This window comes from Rousettus aegyptiacus, unplaced genomic scaffold (genome assembly GCF_014176215.1).
Source record: "Rousettus aegyptiacus isolate mRouAeg1 unplaced genomic scaffold, mRouAeg1.p scaffold_m13_p_10, whole genome shotgun sequence".
NCBI lineage: Eukaryota > Metazoa > Chordata > Mammalia > Chiroptera > Pteropodidae > Rousettus > Rousettus aegyptiacus.
In genome coordinates this window covers 54,481,370-54,506,015 of record NW_023416285.1, presented here as the reverse complement: position 1 = coordinate 54,506,015, position 24,646 = coordinate 54,481,370, and the positions used below count along the sequence as shown (strand labels likewise).

At 33.4% G+C, this 24,646-nt stretch overlaps 1 protein-coding gene across 1 annotated transcript in view; it reads right to left on the bottom strand.

The window, feature by feature from the left end:
• LOC107520511 (transmembrane protease serine 11C-like) overlaps positions 1-24,646 on the bottom strand; it is a 64,468-nt gene that overhangs the window by 13,678 nt on the left and 26,144 nt on the right. Inside the window, exons 4-6 of the mRNA XM_016164399.2 lie at positions 20,163-20,230; positions 14,407-14,570; positions 1,019-1,057 (exon numbers count right to left, since the gene is read on the bottom strand). Of these exons, the coding sequence (XP_016019885.1) occupies positions 1,019-1,057; positions 14,407-14,570; positions 20,163-20,230 (271 nt within the window). The remainder of the gene's footprint in view (positions 1-1,018; positions 1,058-14,406; positions 14,571-20,162; positions 20,231-24,646) is intronic.

Below are 24,646 nucleotides of genomic sequence, written 5' to 3'. Positions count from 1 at the left end.
AAGTAATTATGTTGTGACTAAAAGATAGTAAAAGCTGTTGGGGGTCAGTGTCACCTGGCTCTGAAGGGAAATTCCTCTAATCCAGCTATCTCAATCAGCCTTAGTCTCCAGATAAGAGCAATGCTTCTTCTGACAGCCTGCTACAGGTTCTAGCAACACTGAGGGTCACATTTCCCAGGGCAGCTACTAGGAGAATGATGGCAGAATGCCTCGGCCAGCAAGGAAGATGCTTGCCTGTGAGGCAGCTTACGTCTCACTGTACTAAGCTTGGCTTGTGGGATCAGAATTCCATAGCGAGTTTCTAGACCTGAAGTTTTTATAGGCAGAATAGAAAATGAAATACCCGACATCTATTGAGTGTTTATTATGAGCCATCTACTCTTTTTTTTTTAAGCATAAATTACACATTTTTATTTTTTAAAAAAATATATTTTTGAAGCAATATAATTTAGAGAAAAAGAGCAACATTGTTTTACATTTTTGCACATCTCTTTAATGTCTGTTTTAATAAAAGATGGCGAATTCTTATATATACAATTCTCCTTTCAATCTATTGTGATATGTTGTTTTGATATGCAATTGGAAAGGGAGGAATATTTTAACTCTTGTAAGTACTTTATTGTACTGCCTTCTTTTTTCTTCACAACAACTTGGAGCTGAAGGTTTGAGAGGATAAATAGCCTGTATAAATTCATCCAGTGGTAAATGGCAGATCTGGGGCTCAAACTGATAATGTAACTGGTTTTAGATTCTAAGTTGTTATTTATCACTGCTTATCCCTAGAATGCCTCTGCCATTAGGGCATGTGATAACATGTTTCTCATTTTAAATCCATGATATCAGTTTTTTCAAGGCCACTACAGTCATCTTCACAGAAGTTTCTAAAAACAGGCTTCCCATTACACCTTTATGAATAATACCCCATTGACTTTCAAGTGGAGGTCTTTTTTTTTTTTTTTTTTTTGCCATCCAAGGAATTATGTTTCACTAGAAAAAAACAGTTTATTGATGAACTTACATGTATTGAGAAGATTTTCTGCTGTTGTCATTTTCATGTCTAAAAGCCAAGGGGAAAAAAAGTGGAAATATTTATACATATGAACACATTACTTTAAAATTAATTTATTCTAATATTAATTAATATTAATTATTTTGTTTTTAGGAACACATTTTTCTACAGGCAGAATTATTTATTCAATCTCAGCTATATAATTTGTATGTTCATAGGTTAGCAGAGAGAGTAATAAAATCTTAGTATTCATTTTTCTGTTTCTAAAAATACTCTCAAATTCCTCATTATAAGTAATTTGAAAAAGAGATCTGGGTCCTGGAAAGTACTAAAATATATGAAAAATGATGACCTCGTATCCAAATCACCAGAAAATTGAATGTATTAGACACCTTTTATACAGCACTTTAAATACTCTTGGCCCTTCTCTTATTTCAGCCACAGTGTGGTGACCAATCCCATGAATCTGCTTTACTCAGGAGCCACTTTATAGATTCCCTTCCCAAGTCATCACCAAAGACTTCTCACTTTCTATCAGAAGGATCTCACTGGACAGTATCTGAAGTTTCAATTACTCAAAACATTTAATTAAGCATGCCATTCCATTTCCCATTAATTTGGGATAACAAAAAAAATTTACTTTAATAATAACGCAGACTTTAACATTGTCTACTCATTCTTAGCATCTAGGAAATCTCACAGTATGAGATTTACTCCAGACAAGTCTTCTCTGGAGCCCACATCCCTTCAAAATTGCAAACATGTTCAATTTATGAGAAAGTCATGTGAGGAGGAGGTGAATAAATGCATCACATTAATGTCCCAACTTTCAGCTGCAAAAAACTGCAAATTCACTAGCCATTTCTACTTGAGTTTCTCAAAAAAGAATCACTAGTTGCTTTATAAATTAAATACAATAAATGCCAATGTAGATTTATTTCTATTATACTCTTGGATTTCTATAAATCCAGGAGGGAGTATCCAGTTCCATATGCCAATTACAGTTACATACTTTTGCATTAGGTTGCACAACAAACCAGGAAGACAAGAGAATCCTTTATCCGAAAGTCAACCTGTCTGAACAAAAAGGCAGGAGCAATTCAGCAGTCAGAAGGACTATGAGTAGATATGAGCCATACCTATTAAAACAGGAAGTTGCCATATTTCCATCTTATCCTTCATAACTGCTTTCCAGAGGGTAATTTTTACTTGATGTGATACCTTTAGACTTTAATTTTAAGCTATTTGTTGTTGGTAAAACATGTCAAACCATATTAAGTAAGATCTGTGGAAATAAACTCTTTTGACTGAAAAAATGTTAATTCCTAGACCTTAAGAACTAATTATTTAGAAACTCTTCTATATTTGCAAAAATTCCTTCTTTCTTTTAGGTTTTCTTTATTGATGCATGATTTGCTAAAGGAAAGAAATATTTCTGACTTATAACTTACTTTTAATAGTTGTATTATCCCAGAGCTTAATAGAATATCATTGGGTAGGTGGAAGACAGACAAGTACAGTGAATGAAAAAATAACTTAAGCCATCACTTTGGTCTGAGTTCACTGTGTTTTCTTTTAAGTCCTTTTGTTCACACTGAAAATCTGGAACTCCTATGGATTTACATCTGAATCAAGGAGTCATCACTGTAACCTAAGATATTCTGTTTATAAAGTACCATATAAAGGAAGTGACAAATAACAATGGCACTACCCCTGTCAAGGAGATTCCATCATCAACCAATAATAAGATGAAACAGTTTTAAAAAAACAACCCAGCAAATGTGCACTGATTTTATCCCACAGACCAGGAATCAAAGAATAGACATGGAACCTGCCCTCAATGAACTTGGACTGTAATGGAAGAGATAGACAACTAAGTAGCCAATTTAATATTATGTGATAAGTGCTATGGCAAATTTACATGCAAAAAATTAGATGCACCAAGAAAAGGAAAAGTCACTTAGCATAGAGGGGTGACTGGGGAATAGGAATAGCTGATGACAAAATTAATAAATTAATTTTACTGGAGGAAAAATAGACATAATTCACTCACTGTTGAACATTAGATCAGAGAACGTGCTTAAATGCTCCCTAAAATGGGCTTTTGGATCTGTAATTTTTCATATTTGGTGTCTCTCTAGGGTTAGGAATCCAGAAATGCAATCTTGGATGCACTGGAAAGAATGAGAACTTCCTAAAAGTCTGAAATCCAGTGAATATTTTATTCCTTGAAAAAAGAAATCTGAAACATAATAATAAAACTAAGCTGTGTGATTCTAAAGTACAAGAGTTTTACAGTAGCAGTAGATACATTTATAATATAAATTTTACACATACCATGGGCTTTAACTCTACTTAGATGAATTTATTATTTTACATGAGTCCATATGCTAGATTAGTTAACTATTCCTAATTTTCAAATAGTTTCTCTAGAGTTCTATCATTGAAACTTTAGAGATCAGCTGAATTCTCTTATAGAATGTCTTTTATGGGGGTATTTTTAAATGGTCATGTGGTAGATTTCTGATGACTTTTAAACTGTAAATGTAATTGGACTTACTGAGCAAGGTAACTGTGATAAAATCACTTTTTTCACCATGAAAATTCATTCATAATATTTTCACCAAAAAAAAAAAAAAAAGAAGAAGCTACTTTGGAACATTTATGTGACTGCTGCTATGCACTAAAAGGCAAGAGAATAGAGTACAGACCTGGATTGTGGTTGAACAGTATCTGAAGTCTTTATGCACTGCAGACTTTGATTAGTCACCTGGCTACATAGTTAACCTCAGTAAATGCTTTTCTTTAAGCTTCTAATTAGACTAAAAATTATATCTGTGGGTAGATATTAAATATCACTTGTAATTCCTCAGAGTGATATAGATTTATTTTTCATAGTACAAATCTTCAATGTTTGTCATTTTAACTCTGAAGATAAAGTTTAAAAAAAGTTTTAAGATCTAATTAATTAAAACTTTATATTAATTAAACTTAATTAATAACCAGTCATTTATGCAGGTAGATTTTATGGTAGAACTGTGCTCCAATTATTTTTACCTTTATACAGATTTTAAAAAATATGAAAAAACTCAGAACTGTCTATTTTTATTTGGTGTTTCATATGCTTCTCAGATGACTTAGCCGTTGTTGATTTTAAGTTTTGTACCACTGTGATGAAATGAGGACAAAGCATATACTGAGGAGTATATTTAGACAGCTATGTTATGTAGTGAGCGATGGACAATGTAGATCATAATCTCTCTTATGCTTTTGAAATGCTATCTTTGTGTTTTTAACTGGCCCTTTTGAGGACACACATTGGACTGGAAGTTAAAATTTAGGATTAGCACTTTCAGTTTTGGAAGTTTCTATCTTGATTCTCCCAGGTACCTAGATAACTTGTAAAGGCCTGCATTTTGATGACACAGCTCTGGTGTTTCATCTAGCAGAGACTACTTTGTGGATTTCTTTCACTTCATTCCTACTGCTTTAAGGCTTATCTTAAGAGGTAGCTTCTTCAAGAAGTTTTCCTCCTTATCTCTCTCTTCTCAGAAAATGTCTTAGCTTCATGTTCCCTTGCCAATTTGCATATAGTAGTTTTTGATGTAATAACCGTCACCTAGTAATATTCACTTGTTCATTTTGAATAAATTAATTTTTCTCCTCTGGAACTTATTCCAAGTTGTTTGTTTTAAATTTTTTAAAGAGATCTCTTCTCAGAACTATACATATTTGAAAATAATACTAAAAAATAAAAATATTTAGGCAGTGGTTAATAGACCCAATTACAACCATAGCAGAATTTATAGACTTTTTTTTTAATGCAATACTTATGAGTAAATCCATGACAATTACACAGTTTTTGAAGTTACACAAGTAAGCTGTTATTAAACACAAACCACAACTATTTTTTTATTGCTCAGAAACATAAGATTCTTTTGTGTTTCTTCAGAAATTCTTCATAAGAAACAAAATGTGTGGAGCATACAAAGAATGGAAAAGCTGGTTTGGAAGAAATTTCTGAAGTATTTAAGTGTAAATTCCTACTTAGCCTGAGTAGATAGACTTGGTAAAGATACTTTTTTCTTTTTAACATAGAGCTAGTAATGTCTTGAGCACCTTTTCCTGTCTCTTACTGATTCCCTCCCCCCAACATTATGAGCTTTAATAAAAGCTTTTGGATGCATATCTTATCAGAAAAAGAAATCACTTTAAAGGGAAAAGCACTAAAATTGGTAATTATTGTATAATACTTTCAACTATTTAACATGTATTGAATTAAGAGAAGGAAGGGGAAAAAAAAGTCACATATAATCCTTCAGTAATATGAAAGAAGAATCGAAGTAGTTTTTCTGATAGCTTTAGTAACCTCACATTCTTATCTAACGTGTTTGTGAGTGTCAAAAGAGCTTAGGCTGATGGAATGAAAGGTAAAATATCGCCATTATGTTTTAGTAGGAGTAACTTTATAATGCTAGTTTTTCAGTTACAAGATTTCTAAATTTTTCAAACACTTAAAAAAACTCACATTATGACTCATTTAAATAATATTTGCTATGACAGTAACTCAGATCTAGGAACATGAGAGATAAGAGCCAAACTCATCAGGACATCAAAGATCTAATCCCCAAATTTTGTTTTTTTTATAATGTAATTAAAAATTCAACATTTATTATGAGATAATAGTAGATTTAGATGTAGTTTTAATAAATAATTTTAGATACCATTTACTCAATTTCCCAAAAGGTAATATCTTGCAAAGATGTTGTAACGATAATATCTCCAAAACTACAGTAGAAATCAAAATCAGGATATTGACATTGATGTCATTAAAGTACAGAATATTTCCATCACCTGTCACTTTGCCCTTTAATAGCCACGTTTGCTTTCTCCCATCCCTCCTTAATCTCTGACAACCACTAATCTGTTCTCCCATTCTATAATTTTTTTTTATTTCAAGAATGTCATATGTTCATATAAATAGAATAATACAGTATATAACTTTTGGATTGGCTTCTTTCACTCAACATTGCTTTCTAGAGATTCATTCATGTTCTTTTGATTACTAAGTAGTATTTTATGGTATGAAGCACCTGAGTTTGTTTAACCATTTACTTGTTGAAGGACATTTGGGTTGTTTTCAGTTTTTGACTATTAGAAATAAAGCTGCTATAAACATTCATAAGTTTTTGTTTGAGCATAAGTCATCATTTATCTAGGATAATGCCCAGGAGTGCAATTACTTGGTTATGTGATAGTTGCATTTTAAAATATTTAAAGAAAGTATCAAACTGATTTCTGGAGTGGACATACCATTTTATATTTTCATGGGCATTGTATGAGTGATATAGTTTCTTAGCATCCTTGCCAGCATTTGGTTTTGCCATCATTTTGACTCTCCCTTTTCTTATTTTCCTATATTCTTCACAATTATATCCTTTTCAGGACTTTATTATCACCTTATGGGAATGGCCATTATATTTATGGTTCCTTAATATGGTTCCTTTATGGAACCCCAGAAGACCAATCCTTTATTTCCAAATGTTTGATAAATAACTTTATCTATATATACATATTCTGTCTAATATCATTCTTTAAGCTAAATCACCTGTATTCTATTTTTTATTCATTGTCTCTTGTTTCTCTATGTGTCGTCACCCCACTAATTAGTCAGACTTAAAACTTGGATGTTGTATTCAATTTCTCTCACTATTGTACCTAATGTTCAAGTGTTAAGGTCTGTCAATTTTATAAGTATATGCTCTCTGACATATGTCCACTATTTCTAATATTATTTTCACTATGGTAATTTAAGTTTTCAATTCTTCACGTTTGGAACATTGTAATTCCTTCCTAATTGATCTCTCTATTTAAAGATTCTCCCCTCTGTTCATTATACATAACGTTATCGGATAGAATTTTAGAAAACAAAAATTCGAATGTGTGTCTTTATGTTTTAGTAGAGCATAATGGCCTCTTTATTCCTACCAAAGTGCAAACTCTATCTAAAACTCATCTCTCTTAAGTTTGATTATGTTATAATTCATTCAAGCTAGACATAAGGAATGCTGTGCCTCAAAAGTTTAGGTTCCTGGGAAATCAAAGGAATCTAGGACATATTTTAGAGGAGACAGGGGGGTTGGCCTCTTAGGAGTATGTGAGAAAAGTGGGTTTCCAAATGCCCACAGAAAATTTGAGCTTATTTGGGTTTGACGTTGATTTGTAGTGCACTCTGGCAGGTTGTTATTAGTCAGTATTTCTAGAGAAACAAAATCTATTTATTTATTGTGAGGAATTGGCTTATGATCTGCCATCTGCAAGCTGGAGACCTAAAAAAGCCAATGGTGTAATTCCAGTCCAAGTCCAAAGGCCTGAAGACTGGGCTGCCACTGGTTTAAATTCCAGTCTGAGAGCAGAAGAAAACCAATGTTTCAGCTCAAATGGTCAGGCAGGGAGAATATTCATCCTTCCTCAATTGTAGGAGAACTATTGGTTTTAATTAATCCACTAATTTACATGCTAATGTATTCTGGAAACATCCTCACAGACACACTACAAATAATGCTTAACTAGATATTTGGGTGCCCTGTGGCCCAGTCAAGTTCACACATAAAATTAACCAGCACACAGATGTATTTCAACTTCAGATGGACGATGCTTGACATAATCAAGACAGATGTTTAATCCCATGGGTACAAGACCCTGACCATTATACGGAGAAATTGTTTAACTATTAGGATCCGGTCCATAGATCTAAGTTTCTGAGAATTCGGTTTTAGCAGAGAATGCAAATAAATGCAAAACCACAAATAGCTAAAATAAAGATAGTTGTACAAAACTATTGATAATGAAAAAATAGATTGGGAATTCAGTCAAGAAGTATTAGGAAAGGATATGATGCAGAGAGCATATGGCAGAAGTTCAAGACTCATTCTTAATAAACTAGATCTAAATTGACAAGATAAATTTAGAACACCACTAAATAAAATCTATTGGGGTCTTGTCTTTTAATAGCCTTACTATTTTAGTCTGCAGTCTCAGAGATTTATTCTGTGTTTAGACTAGTCACTCCAGATGGATCTAAGCAAGTAGTCCAGGGAATTAACTCAATTGGCCTACTACATGGAATGTTTTAGTATTAATAATTAAAACTTAGTGCCTATCAAAAATAACTATTGTAAAATTATATTGGTTTTTCTTCTCATGGAGATTAGAAAATAAGAACGATTAGTTTGGAAGGGCATTCTTAGTTCATATTTTTGTGGAAATGAATCTTGTGTACCCTATTAAAAGTGGGTCCCTTAGGGTTTATGATCTCAGGACATCCCAATGATTCGTTTGTTCAATGATTAAAGTACTATGTGATCTGAATTCAGACCAGAATATCTGAATTCAGACCAGAATAATTCAGGTTGGTTTCTATCTATTTTATGCTACTCCCAGTATGGACATAAGGAGCAGGGCCTACTTTACAAAAGTGCCTTCAAACTAATATATCATATAATCTTAATCTAGCAAATATAATTATCTTACCCAAGAACAGAGTTTGTTAAGGTGGCAGAGCTCTGTAATTGCATAAAACTTAAACTTTCATGATCAGAGGTTCAATTACTCTAACAAATGCAATGACTATCTATTAATATTTAAACTTTCTGAAGTATCTGACAGCATCTAAAACTTAATTGTATGGTTCAATAATATACATTTCAAACTCTCACTCAAGGTTGCATTTGAAAAATACTTAAAGAAAATTACTTTAAATAAATTTCTGGCTTTATTGAAAGATACTTTGAAATGCTAACAGAAATAGTGCTCCACATCTCTCAGGAGACTTGGCAACTATTTTTCTGGAATAAAATCAAGAATCAGGAAACAAGGGTATCTGAGTTGTTAAAAGAGATATCAAAAAATCAGCTCACTAAGGCTTACATAATTAAATAAGAAGGCCCAATACACTCTCATTCAAAGGCTATTTGCTTTTCTAATTTTTATATATAAATTATTTAAAATAAATTTTAAGAAAGTAGAAGAAGGAAGATGGAGAAAATAGAAGCAACAGCAAGAACTGTTCGATATTAATGTATGAGAAGGAAAAAATGAAGAACATATATGAGAGCTCAAAACCTCAGATATTGAGGTCATTTAGTGAAGACACCAACAACCCTACATTTTCCTAAATGCCCAGAGGGGGTTAGAATGCCTACTATATATTAATAGATATTCATAGTAATGTCAGAAAAGTAGGTGGTGTGAGAAAGATTTTTATAAAAATATAATTTTAAGAGAATTTTTATATTTTATTAAAAAGATAAAATATAAAGTATTCAGAAAATTTTGTCTATTTAGAAAAACTTATTTCCAATGAACTGTTTATGTTCAAAGTCTTATACTAAGAATATTTTAAAGAACATTTGCTAATAAAAAAGGTTTATAGAGCTGAAGATTAGTTCTTGGTTAACAAAGGACACTGGGCAATAATATGCTTTTAAAAAAAGTCCTCTATGATTTATCAAAGAATGATTGGTTAGTCAGTCGCTTAATGCATGGTACAAATGAAGCCACATATTGTCTCAGGATCAAGCCACATGAAAAAAGGTGTGTCCTACTAACATCATCTATATGTCACTGTTGGCCAGCTGCTCACAAATGAATGCTAGGCCAGAGCTTTATTCTTCTTCATGTAAAACTCTTAATAGTGGGTCAAGGCTGTCATCCTGTACATGAAGTTCTATGTTATTATTCTTTTTATTATTTCTATATAATTTGAGTTTTACTTTATAATTTAGCATAAGTGTTTAAAATATTTTTCATTCTTATTAAATAGATGGTTAAGTGTACCAGTATATACAGGCACTTCTGTGTAGGAAGTGATTATTATTTTTTAAAACAAATTACAGTCATACCCTTAAATATGCCCATAAAAGTTATGAACATTCAACTTTATAAGGCATTTCATTTAAAACCCTCACTTTGTCTTGTGAGGCATATCTTTGCTTTTAAAGAAATGACTTGGATTTTTCTCTCCAGAGCTTCCAGGAAAGAGCCATCATGTGGTCATCCTTTCAGTTGTGTAGTCGGTACATCTAGTCTACATTTTCTCCTTGCTCTTGGCTTGAGAGTTTCTGACAGTAATAGTCAAGCGCATCGTGCTATGAGGTCAACTTGTTTTGTGAGATATCATTGCATTGCTTTACTTGTCCTTCCCTTTCTTTCTTTTTTATTAAAGTTAGAATTACATAAAAATTAAATATTATATGTATGTTCTGCTTTGATTGTTAAGCTATAAAATAACTATGAGATATATAAGCAGTCATATTATAAAGTAATTAATAAAGGAAATTTGATTTTGTTAACTAATTTTAACTATTGACATCTCCATTTTAAAGGAATGTGATATCGTTTAAGCTTAAGTGAATATAAATTTGGGGGTTTGGGAATATACCAAAAGTTTTCCCACTGATATCAATAGTATTAGGTTAAGGAATTTGCTTTATGAAAGATTTTTCAGGAAACTATTCTTTCATGGGCAGGGAAACCTATACCATCAATGGTTTTTTTAGGTTTTATACTAACTAGTCAATTTGATAAATCTTCTGATCCTGTGAGTTTAGAATTGATGGAGAAAACATTGATCTCTCACTGAAGAATATACTCTATAAGTACTGATTGTTGATACCCTGGAAGGTAGTTGTATTGTCACTTTTCATGGAATTCAGAAGTTAATGAGAAATTTAATTGCACATAATGCTCATGGGTCTTAATAAATGAAGCACTCTTTACATTCTAAACCTGGGTTAGCAATGTCTATGAGTAGCATACATGTGGCCCAATTCTCATCAGCTCTCCTCCATTGGGATTCTGGAGGAGAATTAAGCTCTAAAGCCCTAGGGAACTTTAATTTTTATGGAATGAATGAACTCTTTTATGCATCTGGAATAGTACTAACTATGTATTATCTTTGGAAGAACTGAAAGCAGTAACACATACCATTTTCTTTGGGAGGCTTAATTCTTTTATGGGACCTCAGTTGAGAAATTGGTTTATAGAATTATATAGATTTCAAGAGTACAATTCAATAATACATCATAAGTATATTGCATTGTGTGTTCACCACCCTAAGTTAAGTTCGCTTCTGTCACATAGGCTTTTTGCTGAGGACAATACTCTTTTTCTCTTTGGATTCTCCACAGTGCCTAGCAAAGTGTTTGTACAAGTACCTCATAATTGTTTATTAGAATTAATATTTTAATAATATTTGATTTAACTCCTTTCAGCAATTCTTAATGTTGGATATGGATTTACATCCTTTCTTCATTGATATTAAAATTGAGGACAGAATTTTAAAAAATTTGGATTTAGAATGAATGACTACAGATTTGGAAAAAGAAGGCAGATTCTTTTTTCATTAGAAACTTTAAAGCTGTAGCTAAATTAGATTTTTAGCATGGCTCTCCATTCTAAACTGATTCATAAAAAAAAAAAAACGTATAGAATGCATAGTGCACTTAGAATCAGAAGACATAGATTCAAGTCTTGGGTCTGTCCCTTATTTTATGACTTAGGATGAATCACTTCACTGAATTTTCTTTACTTGCAAATGAAGCAACCAGACCAGAGATCTCTAAGGTCTTTTCCAACTACAAAGCCTGCCAAATATCCTCTGTGTGATGACTAGTGCATTTCCATGCATTTTGTCTGGGCCAGAAACCAGTAACCTGTTTTCACTATTCCTGATTTTGCCACTGATCTGCAATAAATAACCTAACATGCATGGCAGTTATAGAGAATACAAATTCTAAGTGATAATCCTGTGAAATTTTGCTTCTTAATTGTAATGCTCCATGGCAAATTTTTAAAATTATCAAACAATATCCTTTTTAGATACTTATTCCAGTATCATTTGCTATGTACCTAGAAAAAGAAAATGAATTTAATATTACTATAAACAAAAAATAACTAGTAAAGTACAATTTTATTCAAATATCCTCAGCCACAGTCAGTATTTAGTCAGTATCTATTTCATAAATTAATAAGTAAATTAAACCGATAATAGATAATTTAAAAATTTTCCTGGTAATAATTTAATATAACTAAAAATAATAGCAGTTTTCCTGGGGTAGGTATAATTATTAAGTACTGAAATGTTAATGAATAATTTAGTGGATTAAATTTTTATTTCTACAAAAGCAATAATTTTTATCCCTTGGTTCAGCTGCCACTGATTTTCTTCATCCCTGAGGCTTGTGAAATATCTTTAAATGAACTATTGCTTTGTTTTGACTCTGTATATAAAAAGCATATATTCCCTAAGATTCAGTTGGCTGTGCAGTGAATATCCAAGTATATAATTATCAGAAGAATAACCATGACAGCTGGGAAAATATTGTTTTGTAAAGCGTACATTTAGAAGAAAATTATCTTGGTTACTGCACTAAAGGTATTAGATGTATGTGGCCATTTTTTTTTTTTCCCGGAAAAAAGCTCGATGAAGTCTATGAACCATAATCTCTGTTTTAAAGATGGAGAAGCTATGAGGTGGATGATTTGTTTTTGATGGAGGTTTAGGAGTGGGGACATGGAGCTGCCCTACTGTCTAGTATTTTGGAATTCTCCCTTAGGAATGCCTTCAGTTCCTTCCCAATCACCCACAGTGAGCCTGAGTTTGGGAAGAGGGTAGGGATGGGCTATTAATAAAATAATAGCATATCTGTGTGTGTATATATATATATATACACACACACACACACATACATACATACAAATACATGTATATATATATAGAGAGAGAGAGAGACTTGCAAATCTATGATCCATATGACATATATTTTGAATTTCTTTTTCTTCTGATTAAAACGCAACAATTAATATTTACTCTGTACCAGTCCTGTTTCCTTCTCTTTTCTTCCTTCCTTCCTTCCTTCCTTCCTTCCTTCCTTCCTTCCTTCCTTCCTTCCTTCCTTCCTTTTTCTTTCTTTCTTTCTTTCTTTCTTTCTTTCTTTCTTTCTTTCTTTCTTTCTTTCTTTCTTTCTTTTTACTTTTTATTATCATCATTCTCATGATTAGATAGTTAGGCTGAAGCACAGAAATATTAGGTAATTTTTCCAAAGCCACATAGCTTACGTAGAGGACATGGATTCAAATCTTATTTAGTAGGACCCATGACCTTAACCACTATTCTATATCCTTTCTTTCTAGGCATAATAATTAGAAACACTGGTACTGTACTCAGCCATTCAGTATAACTAATAGCATTGGCTAGGGATGTCTAAGCTACAGCTGTAGGAAATTGCAACTTTTTCCTCTATGTTAAGTAGCTTATATGAAAATGAAACTCACAACCTTGACATATTTAGAACAGGCTCTAAGCAACTGAACTAACGAAGCAGCATAAGAAGGTCAGGCTATTCAATAAGATGCTGTTACAGCAACCTTGACTACCTAAATAAGCTTTACATAGATCCCTAAGCCAGAGACCTATTTATGTGGTGACTAATGAAGATTCACATCCTCTTTCAGTAAGAGCTGTCTTGAATGTGAGCTTTGAGTTCATACATTTCGTTGTGGTTTTGGAGGACCGGCCCAGCTGGCTGCTGGGTTTGATCCTATGCCTGTAAATCCCCAGTCAGTTTCATGAGACATTTAACTTCTGATGATAGGTGAGGAAGGAGGGAGAGGAAGTTTCTAAGCAATAGGTAGAAGCTAAAACAATACCAAAGCACTGCCTGACTGTTAAGTGTAATACACTTAACAGTCACTGCTTTTAATAAAATTGTAGGATCACTTTGTAATAGAAAACTACTGAGAAAAATTATAAATCTGGAAAGAACTTCTAGAAAGTCTATTTTCCTGGGATCCCACATGTAAATGAACCCTTGGCCTAGTTTTTTTTTTTTTTCCCCCCATAAATATTTAGTTATTTCAGTCCTTCCCGTATGAGTAAGAATACTTTTTTGCCCTTGATCAAATTTGTTGTACAGGAGAACTGATAGCCTAGCTTAGCCGTGCTAAGCATTGGCTGTACTTTTATCAAGACCAGAGAGACACTGATTATGTTGGGAAGGGAGGGACATTTGTCTCTACCTTTTAGACATTACCTTTCACAATCGTGTTAGATGACCAAGAATTAGAATTAGATTGTATATAAGAGTGAGCGCAACAAAGTCCATTTAAGGTCTATTGAAAAAAAAGTTTGATGTTAAAAAGATTCAGACTCAATTCTGGAATTTAGAAGTCTAGATTAAGATGAACTGTGAATATTTTAACAGTGGTTAAAAAGAAATTATCATTGTATATGAAATAATATTTTAAAGAAACAAGTGTTTTTATTTGAATAATTAAATATCATATTCAAATTAAAAGATGAAAATCACTCTATACCATAACATACAAATGCTTACCTGAAATTTTAAGTGAAGAAAAATCTATGTGTAAAGACCCAGTTTCACCATTTAACTTATGATGTAAAATCCTTTCAATCTTCTCCTGAAATTTTGCTGCTTTATTTTTAAAGTGGTTTGTAAACTTCAACACAGTATGTATTACCACATTCCCCTTGGCTCGGCTGCAAAACAGAAACAGACAAATAAATTATGCTTTTATTACTGAGCCTTTATCATCCTTAGAGAGTCATCCTATACTTTGTTAAACAGAGCCCCTGACAGCTATTCCAGTTCCTCACAAAGGCAGTGAAGTGGCACTTTATGGACATGGTGAATAGTAAAGAGAGCGTGATTTAGACACAAAGAAACTGAGTTTGTATCCTAAATTCATCATTTGTCAACTCCTCAACTACAGAAAGCTGTTGGCATTCACTATACTGAAATTTTCTTATCTCTATAATGGGGATGTTAATATTATTTATTGAGTTATTATAAACACCATGTAAGATAATATATGGAAGTATTTTGAAAATCTTAGAGTACTATGTAAAAATTATTTATTAATATAAATTTATCTATGTCACCGTTGGGGCCACTTAGAGTTTGGTGTTGCCCTAACAGTAGTGGGGAGGGAAAGGGATAATGATGGCACAGGCATGTAGTTAGCATTTTTCCTTGGTTCTTCCTCAAATGATGTGTCTCCTTGGGGAGACACGTAGTCCCAGAGTTATAACCAACACAAAGGGGCCAAAATAGCCTACTAAAGGGCAAAAAAAAGCCACAAAAGGCCAATGAAAAGAGAGAAAATCCAGAAGGGCAAAAGGGGAGCCAGAAAGGCAAAAAGGAAGAAGAGCCCAAAAGGACAAAAAGGACCCAGAAGTGGGTATGTTTGCCCTATATTTGGGCTATGACAGGTGGTTCGAAAGTATTAGGTAGCTAGTCAGACGTGAACAACAGGGGAACAAAGGAAGAGAGGCCCGACTCTGTCACCATAGAAACTTCCCTTGAAGACCTTCCTTAAGGACTTCCCAGAAATATCTCCCTGTTAGAGTTATAAATTACTCCAAATTCTAGAGGACAAAGACCATAAAAAGTGCTGGCCTAAACCAGCTATGAACACATGCACAGAAAGTACTGCCCCTAACTTCAGTCTCATTATAATCTCATGACTATGCCGGGAAGTTCATGAATTTAATTATAACAGACTGAATTCTGGGTATACACATGCTCACTAGGCAAAGTTATTGCCTAATGTCAATCAGGTGTCAGTCAAAATGACCTCACTTACCAATGACCTCACCTAGGAATGCCTTTGGAACTACCCATCATGGCCCAAATATAAGAAAGACATGCCCACTTCTGGGTCTTTTTTTTGCCCTTCTGGGCTCTCCTCTCTTTTTGTGGCCTTTTTACCCTTTTGTGGCCTCTTTGGCCTCTTTGCATTGGTTATTGTGCTGGGACCATGTACCTCCTTGGGGCATACTTTGTCTTTCTCCATGGACCTTCTGGGGGCATTCTTTGTCATTCTAAAATATACGTTTAATAAAATTATTAAATCTCAATGATCTGTGATTCTTCGCTGCTGATTTTTTGAAGAAGAACCAAAGAAAAATGCTAACTACACATCTACACTGTCATTATCCCTCTCCCTCCCCCTCCCCTTGGGGTGATGTGAAACTCCAATAAGACCCAACAGTGACAAAGACATTCCTAGATGATTGGCAAGTGAGGTCATTTTGATTAACACCTGGCTGCTACAACTGTGACCATTGGGGTGTTCTTTGGCAGTCTCTAGGCTGGACCCCTATTCCTTTGTTCACCCTTGTCGCTCATGTCTGACTAGCTACCTAACATCTACGTATTATAAATCCACTATGGACTCTGAATAAACGGCCAATAGCAAATAACAAATTAAAATGTAACAGGTAAGATGAGAAAATTATTTTTTATTTTTATTTATTTTTTTAGCGAAGGCATAATTTGCAAGAGCGAGTCGACTCTCAGCTGTTGGAAATCATGACTGAGCAAAAACATTAGGCTAGATTTATTAAATTTGTAATTCTGACTTGAAGATGCAAATGTATAAACCAGAAAATTTAAAAGGTGGCGACTACCGCTGATTTGATGGAATGTCTATTCTGCCTTATTCTGTTTCCATCCTTCCTAACCTCATGCTCTGCATTTATGCATTTAAAAATCCAGAACAGCCGCAGAGCTTTACGTGACTCAAGAAAGATCCACTTTTGACTAAAAACATCCACTTTCAAATCTTCATAACACTCATAAACAAAAAACAGGATTCATGGCCATGACAAAAGATTTTCTAGTGATTATAAAGCCTCGTTATTTAAATAATTTTTCCAGGATAATTATAAATAAATAGATTAGCCAATTTCTGCATCACTTTTATTATTTTATGTTTTAGGTTATATGTACACCAGATGCTCTTCCTTTGAGTGCTCTAAGTGTATTATTTTTACTTCCTTTGTACAGTATTAAGCATTTAGTAATTGCATGCGAATTTACTGAGAATTCTTGCTCCTTTTGCTTTTATGCAGGTGCAACACTAATCTTTCCTTATCTAGTCTGTAGGGACAAACCCTTTATTTCTTAGGCAATGGACAAGGATATATCATATTACTGTTTATTTTAAAGATTTTTGTCAAACCACGGATATCACACTCAACTTTTCTCCTGGGTCAAATAACAGTTTAAAAATAAACTAAATATAGACATATGGATTCTTAATCTGACATCATTAGAGCAATATCATCCTCTTCTCTACTGAAAACATGAACTAAAGGTTATTTTAATTTTACCTTCTCTTGATTTATAAAATGCCCGTTAGTTTTATATGACAAATGCCTATAATTCTTTGCTACTGGTAATTTTCTTTTATATCCCCAAACTTTTAATTCATGCATTTATTCATTTAATGAATGTGTATTAATTAGTCTAGGCAATATGCTAGACAAAGTCCTAGGTACCAGAGCTGAATCTGGCTATCAGCATTATGAAACCATAAGCTTCCTACCATCATACTAATAGGAAAAACAAATAAACAAGAAATTAAAATAATCTTCAAGTTGAGTTCCGTGAAGAAAATAGAGCAATGGCTTGAAAGGTGGAGGTGAGAACATCATAGAAATCTTCAGGGAAGGCCTCCTTGAAGTGAGACCCTAATGACGAGAAAGAATGAGTCATGCTAAGCTCTGAAGGAGGAACATTCCAGAAAGAAGGAATATCAAATGCAAAGTTAGCCTTAACATTCCCCTCAGTTTTGTTAAATAATTGACAGGCTTCTTCCTGACACTAGCCATTGATATTCCTTTTCTGAGATCCCTTACCTTAGAAAACTTGTATTATAAATTCTTTCTCTGCTCCTTTGAATTACATTTTCTAAAAACCTCTTGCAGTTTAACAACCCCAAAAGTACCTTTCTCAAGGACCCGAAGCCCAAACTCTTTGAAATGTAGCCAACAAAGGAGGTAGCCCTTCGTGCTAAGGCGGAAGCCTAACTCTTGTGGGTGCCTTACTCCAAGTTGTAAAACTGCCTCCTGTCATGAAGATATGAGTTGAGTTTTTTGGGGGCAAAGCCAGTTAGCAAACACAGATGGCCAAAATCTCTCTCTCTTACCCCCGACTTTAAAAATGCTATGGCCCTTTGTTTCAGAGGAGTTAAGACTTAGTTCTAGCCTCTCTACCCTACTGCAATAGCCTTGAAAAAATTCTTTTTCATCTGTTTAACTTTGTCTGATGTAATCTATGCTTTGATAGCCCTGTGGTGGCAATAATTTTGTGTGTTTATTGGAAAAATAATAGCAGGTCGGTGTGAATATAAAGTTGTGAGTGAGGATAAGGGTATGAGATGAGGTCAGAGACAGGCAGGCCCAGGGCCAGATCAGGCAGGGTAATATAATGAGTTTGGAATTTGTGGGAAACTGTATGGAGAAGGGATTGTAGTGGAGCAGGAGTGAAAGGTGAAGATTAGACAAGTTGACACAATATTCTAGATATGACTGCTTGGGTTCAAAGTATACCTTTATTATTTATTAAATATGTGGTGTTGGCAAGTCACTTAACCTACATTTACTTCAGTTTCCTCATCTGTATCATGGGAAACTGATATATATATATATACTGATATATATATATATATATATATTTTATATATATATATATATATATATATATATATATATATATATATATACACACACACACACACACACCATACAGGGTTGTTATCAGGTTAAATGGGTTAATATATGTAAAGTTCTTTGGTGATACTGATTAAGACACATGAATTATTTAAAAATAAACCAAGGAAGTTAAATACCACAAGTTTTAGTTTTAGGGAGAGTTAGAGTCCAAAGCATATTAACATTTCTATTAGTGTTTTTAGTTATTATTTTTCCATATTTACTGCTGGTTATCTGTTCCTCGCCAATGTTTGAATAAATCCCTATAAAATAGCTATAGATTTGGAATTTTAGAGGTAATGTAGGAAGAAGGCAAGAGAATTAAAATGTTAATCAAACTACAATCAGAGACTGTACTGTGCTGGTAGCCCTGCAGCCAGGCCAGAAGGACACCTTCAGAACAAAGGAAGATTTCTACTGGGATTGCTAACAATCCATTCTCCACACCTATGATGGGGAAACAGGGACTAACATCATTCCCTATGGCGAAAATCTTGGGAGAACCTATGGATTAAAGGCTGGGAACTACCGGCAGGCCTTTCACTCTACATATTCTTACCTTTTCACTCTATTTCCTCTTCCTCGTCCCCTTCCTCACTGTATGTTGGTATCAAAGGAAGTGGGTTAACAAAGTCTTTTAAACTATAACTCACAGAAACTTAAGAATGATATTTAAATTGAATTCCATGAATTCTCAGGGTCCCTCTTAGTGCCTTTACTCTGTCTATTTCTCTCTCACAGTCCCTCTCACTCTGCCTCTGAGAGGAGACTAAACTCTGTGGAGTGTTATCCCTTTTCTAATAGACTTTCTTTTTGACTCTAACTTTGGTGTGTGTTTTGAATTCTTTCTACACTCTCTGCCAAAGCACCCTCTTCTCTTGGTACAGGGCTTGGTCTCTTCCTCCCCCCTCCCGCCCTCCCCACTTGGGGAAATTGGCCCTGTCCTGCATCAGAGGGGCCAGGAAGGACAGGTAAGAGAGGGAGGCTGGTCGGGTGTAAATATGCATATATTGTGTGAATGTTATGGATTGCTGCAAACCGCACAGCTTCAGTTTCAGCACGTCGTTATTATGTGGGAATGTAAGCTCTGTGTTGCCAGATTTTTTGATTTTTCAACACATTCTGAAAATTCTGTATTTTATGTGAAATGTCCCAACTTTTAACATTTAATTCATAACTCTAAGCTAGATTTAGCCCATTAGCTATTGATTTGCCACTCTTGGATCAGACATTCTGTGCATGGCTCTCTTTTCTTACCCATTGTTTCCTTATATGGAAGTCATCTTCTGATTTGTATTTGCCTTTTGACTTTGCATCTTCAAATAAAAAACGGTCCCATTTAACTACCTAAAACTCACAATCAGCCAGAACTCTTGGTTCTAGTTTAATAATTTTTCAATAGACCTTGAATACCTTTTATCACATTTGAAATACTAGTGATTTTGAAGCCCCAAATTTAAATTTGTTTCAACCTTTCAATTGTATATCAAGCAAAGATATTCTATTGAGTATGAGATATGAAAGCAAATAACAAAGGTTTTTTCTCTGTGCCTTTCAGGCTATTTTACATACCTCACTTGGACAACATGAGATTTGACGTACTGTCTTCTTAATTTGGATCCATGAAATGTTTCATTTATCTATTAAAAATTAAAATGAATAATATATATTAATTTTTAAGTTTTTATTGTGGAGAACTTCACACATACATGAAATCAAATAGACTAATGTAACAAAATCCACGTACCCATCAGTCAGCTTTACCAGTTATCAATAAATGGCCAAACTGGTTTTATTTTACTGCTATCTATATCCCAGGAATTTATTTTTTAATATCATAAAATACATAGCATTAAAATTTCCCCATATTATAACTCATTTAGGAAAAAGATGCAGTGATGGTTAAATGTGTCTTTTTTGAAAACTGTCTTTATACTAGCTCAATTTACTCATTTACAAATATCCTTACATCAACAAATTATGTCACAAAGTGAGGCAAAAATATTGCTTCCTAACAGTAGTGTAATATGTCAGAATATTCATTTTGAAGAGGTGAATTAAAAGGACCAATTAGATTTCATCTTCCATGTTCAGCCTTTTATTGAACATTGATGCAATAAAACTAAACAAAAATGTCCCCAGAATGAGGAGCTACACACACACACACACACACACACACACACACACACACACACACATTTTTTTACTATGTTAGTCCCCTTTCATATCTAGACTACAAACTGTTTTTCCTGCTCTTTCAGCCATATGCTACTTATAGGTTCAACGTAGAATACAGAGAAACCTCACAGAGAAATTTTATCTAAGAATCATTTTTGCAACTGCTCTTGATTTCAGCCTAATTGATTTCTCACAGTAGGACCTCCACAGAGCACCAGGCAATAAATTGCCCTGAGCATGGCTTTTAATTTGGTAAAGACAGGCCTTCAAAAACAGTGATTCATTATTAGAATTGCAAAGATTTAATTTATATTTTTCTTCTTGTTCCAAAGCAATCGGAATGGGTTTATGTATTCAATAAATATCTATTGAAATAAAACTATGAACTAACTAGATGGAGCTATATTTTCTTGGAGACTCAAAAGAGGAAATAGATAATAAGCACACCAAGTAATAAATGTATAAATATGATAATCTGAGACAGTGTTAGATGATATAGAAAAGTAAAATAAAATAATTTGATGGAGTTAATTAGGGGACAGTATTTGAATGATCAAATATGGCCTCTAAGAAGAGGTGACATCTGAGTGAGACCTGAAAGATGAAAAGTTGATATTCAAAGGGAGAAGAGTATTCTTGATGGAAAGAACAGCAGGTCCTAGGAAAGAATGAGATTAATATATTTGAAGGATAGAAGCAAAGTTATTGTGACTCAAGAAAAGCGAGCAAGGAGGAGAGTGTATAAACTGAAGTTTCCCAGGTAGGTAGGGATGAGATACAGAGAGCCTTGTTGGCCATGGTAAGGAGTTCAGATATTATTTCCAAATACAGCGAATGGAGGAATCCTGACAAAATGGTAACTATACTATATTATATTTTTCTTTCATTATGAATTCCAATATATATGCCTCTCCTGGGGCCAAGTGGGTTGGGTTCTATGGGAATTCTGGCAACAGGGAGGTGATGAGGCATTTTCCCTTTCATGGATCATGAAAGAACCTAGAGTACAACTTGAGAGCTCTGTACAAGGATAGAATCACAACAGGACCTGGGAAGAGCTTAGCCAACAAAAATTTGTGGATGCCCAGGGGTAAAACTTACGCTGGACAATATGAGTGTGTTTTACAGCCCCACAGCAGCCAAGAAGGACTGCAAAGAGAGAGGGGGCACTGAAGACTCCTTGCTTCTGAGGCTAAGCTAGTATGGTGGACAGAAAATAGGGAACTGAAGACTTCCTCCCGGGGCCTTTGAGTGGTGAGGCAGAATGCCTGCTGCTCAACCTTTAGCCTACAGAATTTAAGACTATCCCACCTTCCAACTTGTAGGACTGCCTCCAATAACAGAACAGTGGCCCCAATGAGTCTACAAGGAAAAATGACAATTCAAATAAAGGAGCCCAACAGCCTGAGAAAGGAAATAAAACAGATTAGGTGCTCAACAAAAACTTCTGAAGGAAACAGATAGCAACCAAAACAACAGTGGTAAAAAACACACATAAAAACAAATAGGCATAGCAAAAAAAGATTATTTGGTATTAAAAAACCTAATTTCAAGTTAAAAATTCAGTAGTCAATTTAAGAAGATGTTTATCACTCTTGAGATCCAAATTTGTAGCCTGGAAGACCAAATAGAAAAAATACCACAAAATAATAAAATTTAAAAAGAAGAAAATAATGTGTGAAAGAAATGAAACACTTAGAACATTATTCCAGAAGTGGTTATGTGTAATAGGGGTTTAAAAAGAGAGAAAAAAAGAAGTAGATGAAATATAATAATTATAATAAATAGTGAGAAAAATCGTTCTGAATTAAATAAAGATCAAAGCCTGCAGATGCAAAGAGGTAGACCGAGTTTCAGGCATGTTTGATCTATTCAGGGAGTGTTCTTAAATTTTAGATACAAAGAAAAATTTATACAAACTTCTATAAAAATATATATTTATTGACGGAAAAAATAGAATATTTCATTTGTAAAATTTGAAGCTGGAAGCTATTGAAGTAATACCCTCATATGCTGAGAGAAGAAATTTACAATTTAACAATCCTATTCCCAGTCAAGATATAATCTCAAATCGGAGATAAAGAAAGATAGTTATGTATATGAAAGGATTTAGTAATATATCATTTACATATCATGACAGAAAAATATTTGACTAAGGACTCTAATAAAGCAAGATATAAATCAGAATTGAGATCTCAATACAGGGGAAGATTAAGAAGAAAGGAAACAAATGGTGAGCAATATAACCTAGTATACATGTGTGTGTGTGTGTGTGTGTGTGTGTGTGTATGTATGTGTGTGCATGTGCATGCGTGCACATGAGTGTACATGCATGTTTAATACAATGAATGCATAATTTCAATGCTTGAAGTAGAAGCAATATACTTTATTTATTTATTTATTTATTTATTTATTTATTTTTCAGGTTTAGTTTATTTTTAAATCAAATTAATTTCAAAAAATGTTTATTCAATGACTTTTATATGATATATTATCCCAACTAGTTGTAAACAATGTTTAATTATTAGAGAAATTTTTAGCAAAAAAATGCAACGTGGCATAGAGGAACAGACATTGGCTCTCTACTTGCGAATGTAAGACCTTGAGGTGTAAAGCCTCCAAATTCCATTTCTTGAATACCCATTACAGTATCTAGTGGACAACAAAGTACCCACAGTACAAATGAGGAAACAAGGTTCCTTTTTTTAAGTAAGTATTTTTATTAAAATATAGTTAACACAGTATTATATTAGTTTCAGGGGTTCACCGTAGTTATTCATGTATATACCTAAAAAGTGATCACTGTGATAAGCCCAGCAACCATCCAACACTATACAAGAAGCAACATACTTTAACGAACATCCTAACAATAGTTTAGAACTTGAAGTTCTATCTCAGGGACACCTAGTTGTTAGGAATAGGAAAGAGGGCAGAGGAGGGAAGGAAAATAAAAATGTTAAACAGCCTTATCAGGAGTGGGGAATAGAAAAGGGAAGAGAGGATAGAAGTAAAAGTATGTTAAAAGCCTCTTTTCTTTGGGTTGGGGATTAGATAAGAAAAACACATTTTGATGAGGCTAATAATTTTTTAAATAATAATGGAAAAATATTTATGTAATTTTGAGTTCCAGGAAGGATAAGTTAATTTCTAACTATGTATACTGAAATTTTCAAGAAGAAAAAAATATAAAAAAAAATTTAAATTAGCAATAATGAGGAAAAGGAAGCAAAAAAATTACTTAAAGCAAACTGGATAAATAAAATCAAGTATATTACCTGTTGTAATTAACGAGAACAGACAAAATTTTGTCATTAAAAAATCTATTAAGTTGCATTAAAAAGCAAAACCTAGTAATCTATTATTTAAAAGAATCATAAATAAAGAGATGAAAGACTTGAAAATGAAGCTAGGGAAAGAAAATATCACACAATTAATGTAGAACTCAATATAGAATCCAAAAATAGATCCTGGAATATATAGAGATTTAGGCTATAACAAAGATGGCATTTTAAACCATTAGGATAGCTTTTACTATTTAATAAGTAGTGCCAGTTCACCTGCCTATCTATACCTAAAAGAAAATAAATATGGATCTCTATCTTATACCAAAACTATTTCTATCTGGATAAAGACCTAAAAGTAGGAAAAAAAACTGACTTAGGAAACCAAATACACTTCTTTCATGAGGTGTGGAAACCATTTGAATCAAGACAAAAAATTCAGAAAATTAAAAATAAAGTAGACATAAGGCCACATAAATAGTCAGGTGGTAAAATGTACACTTGGGAAGATGTTTTTATGCAAAAAGTAGAGAAAGTTTAACTTCTGTAATTTATAGGTATTTTTACAAATTGACAAGGATGGAAAATTTTGGGCAA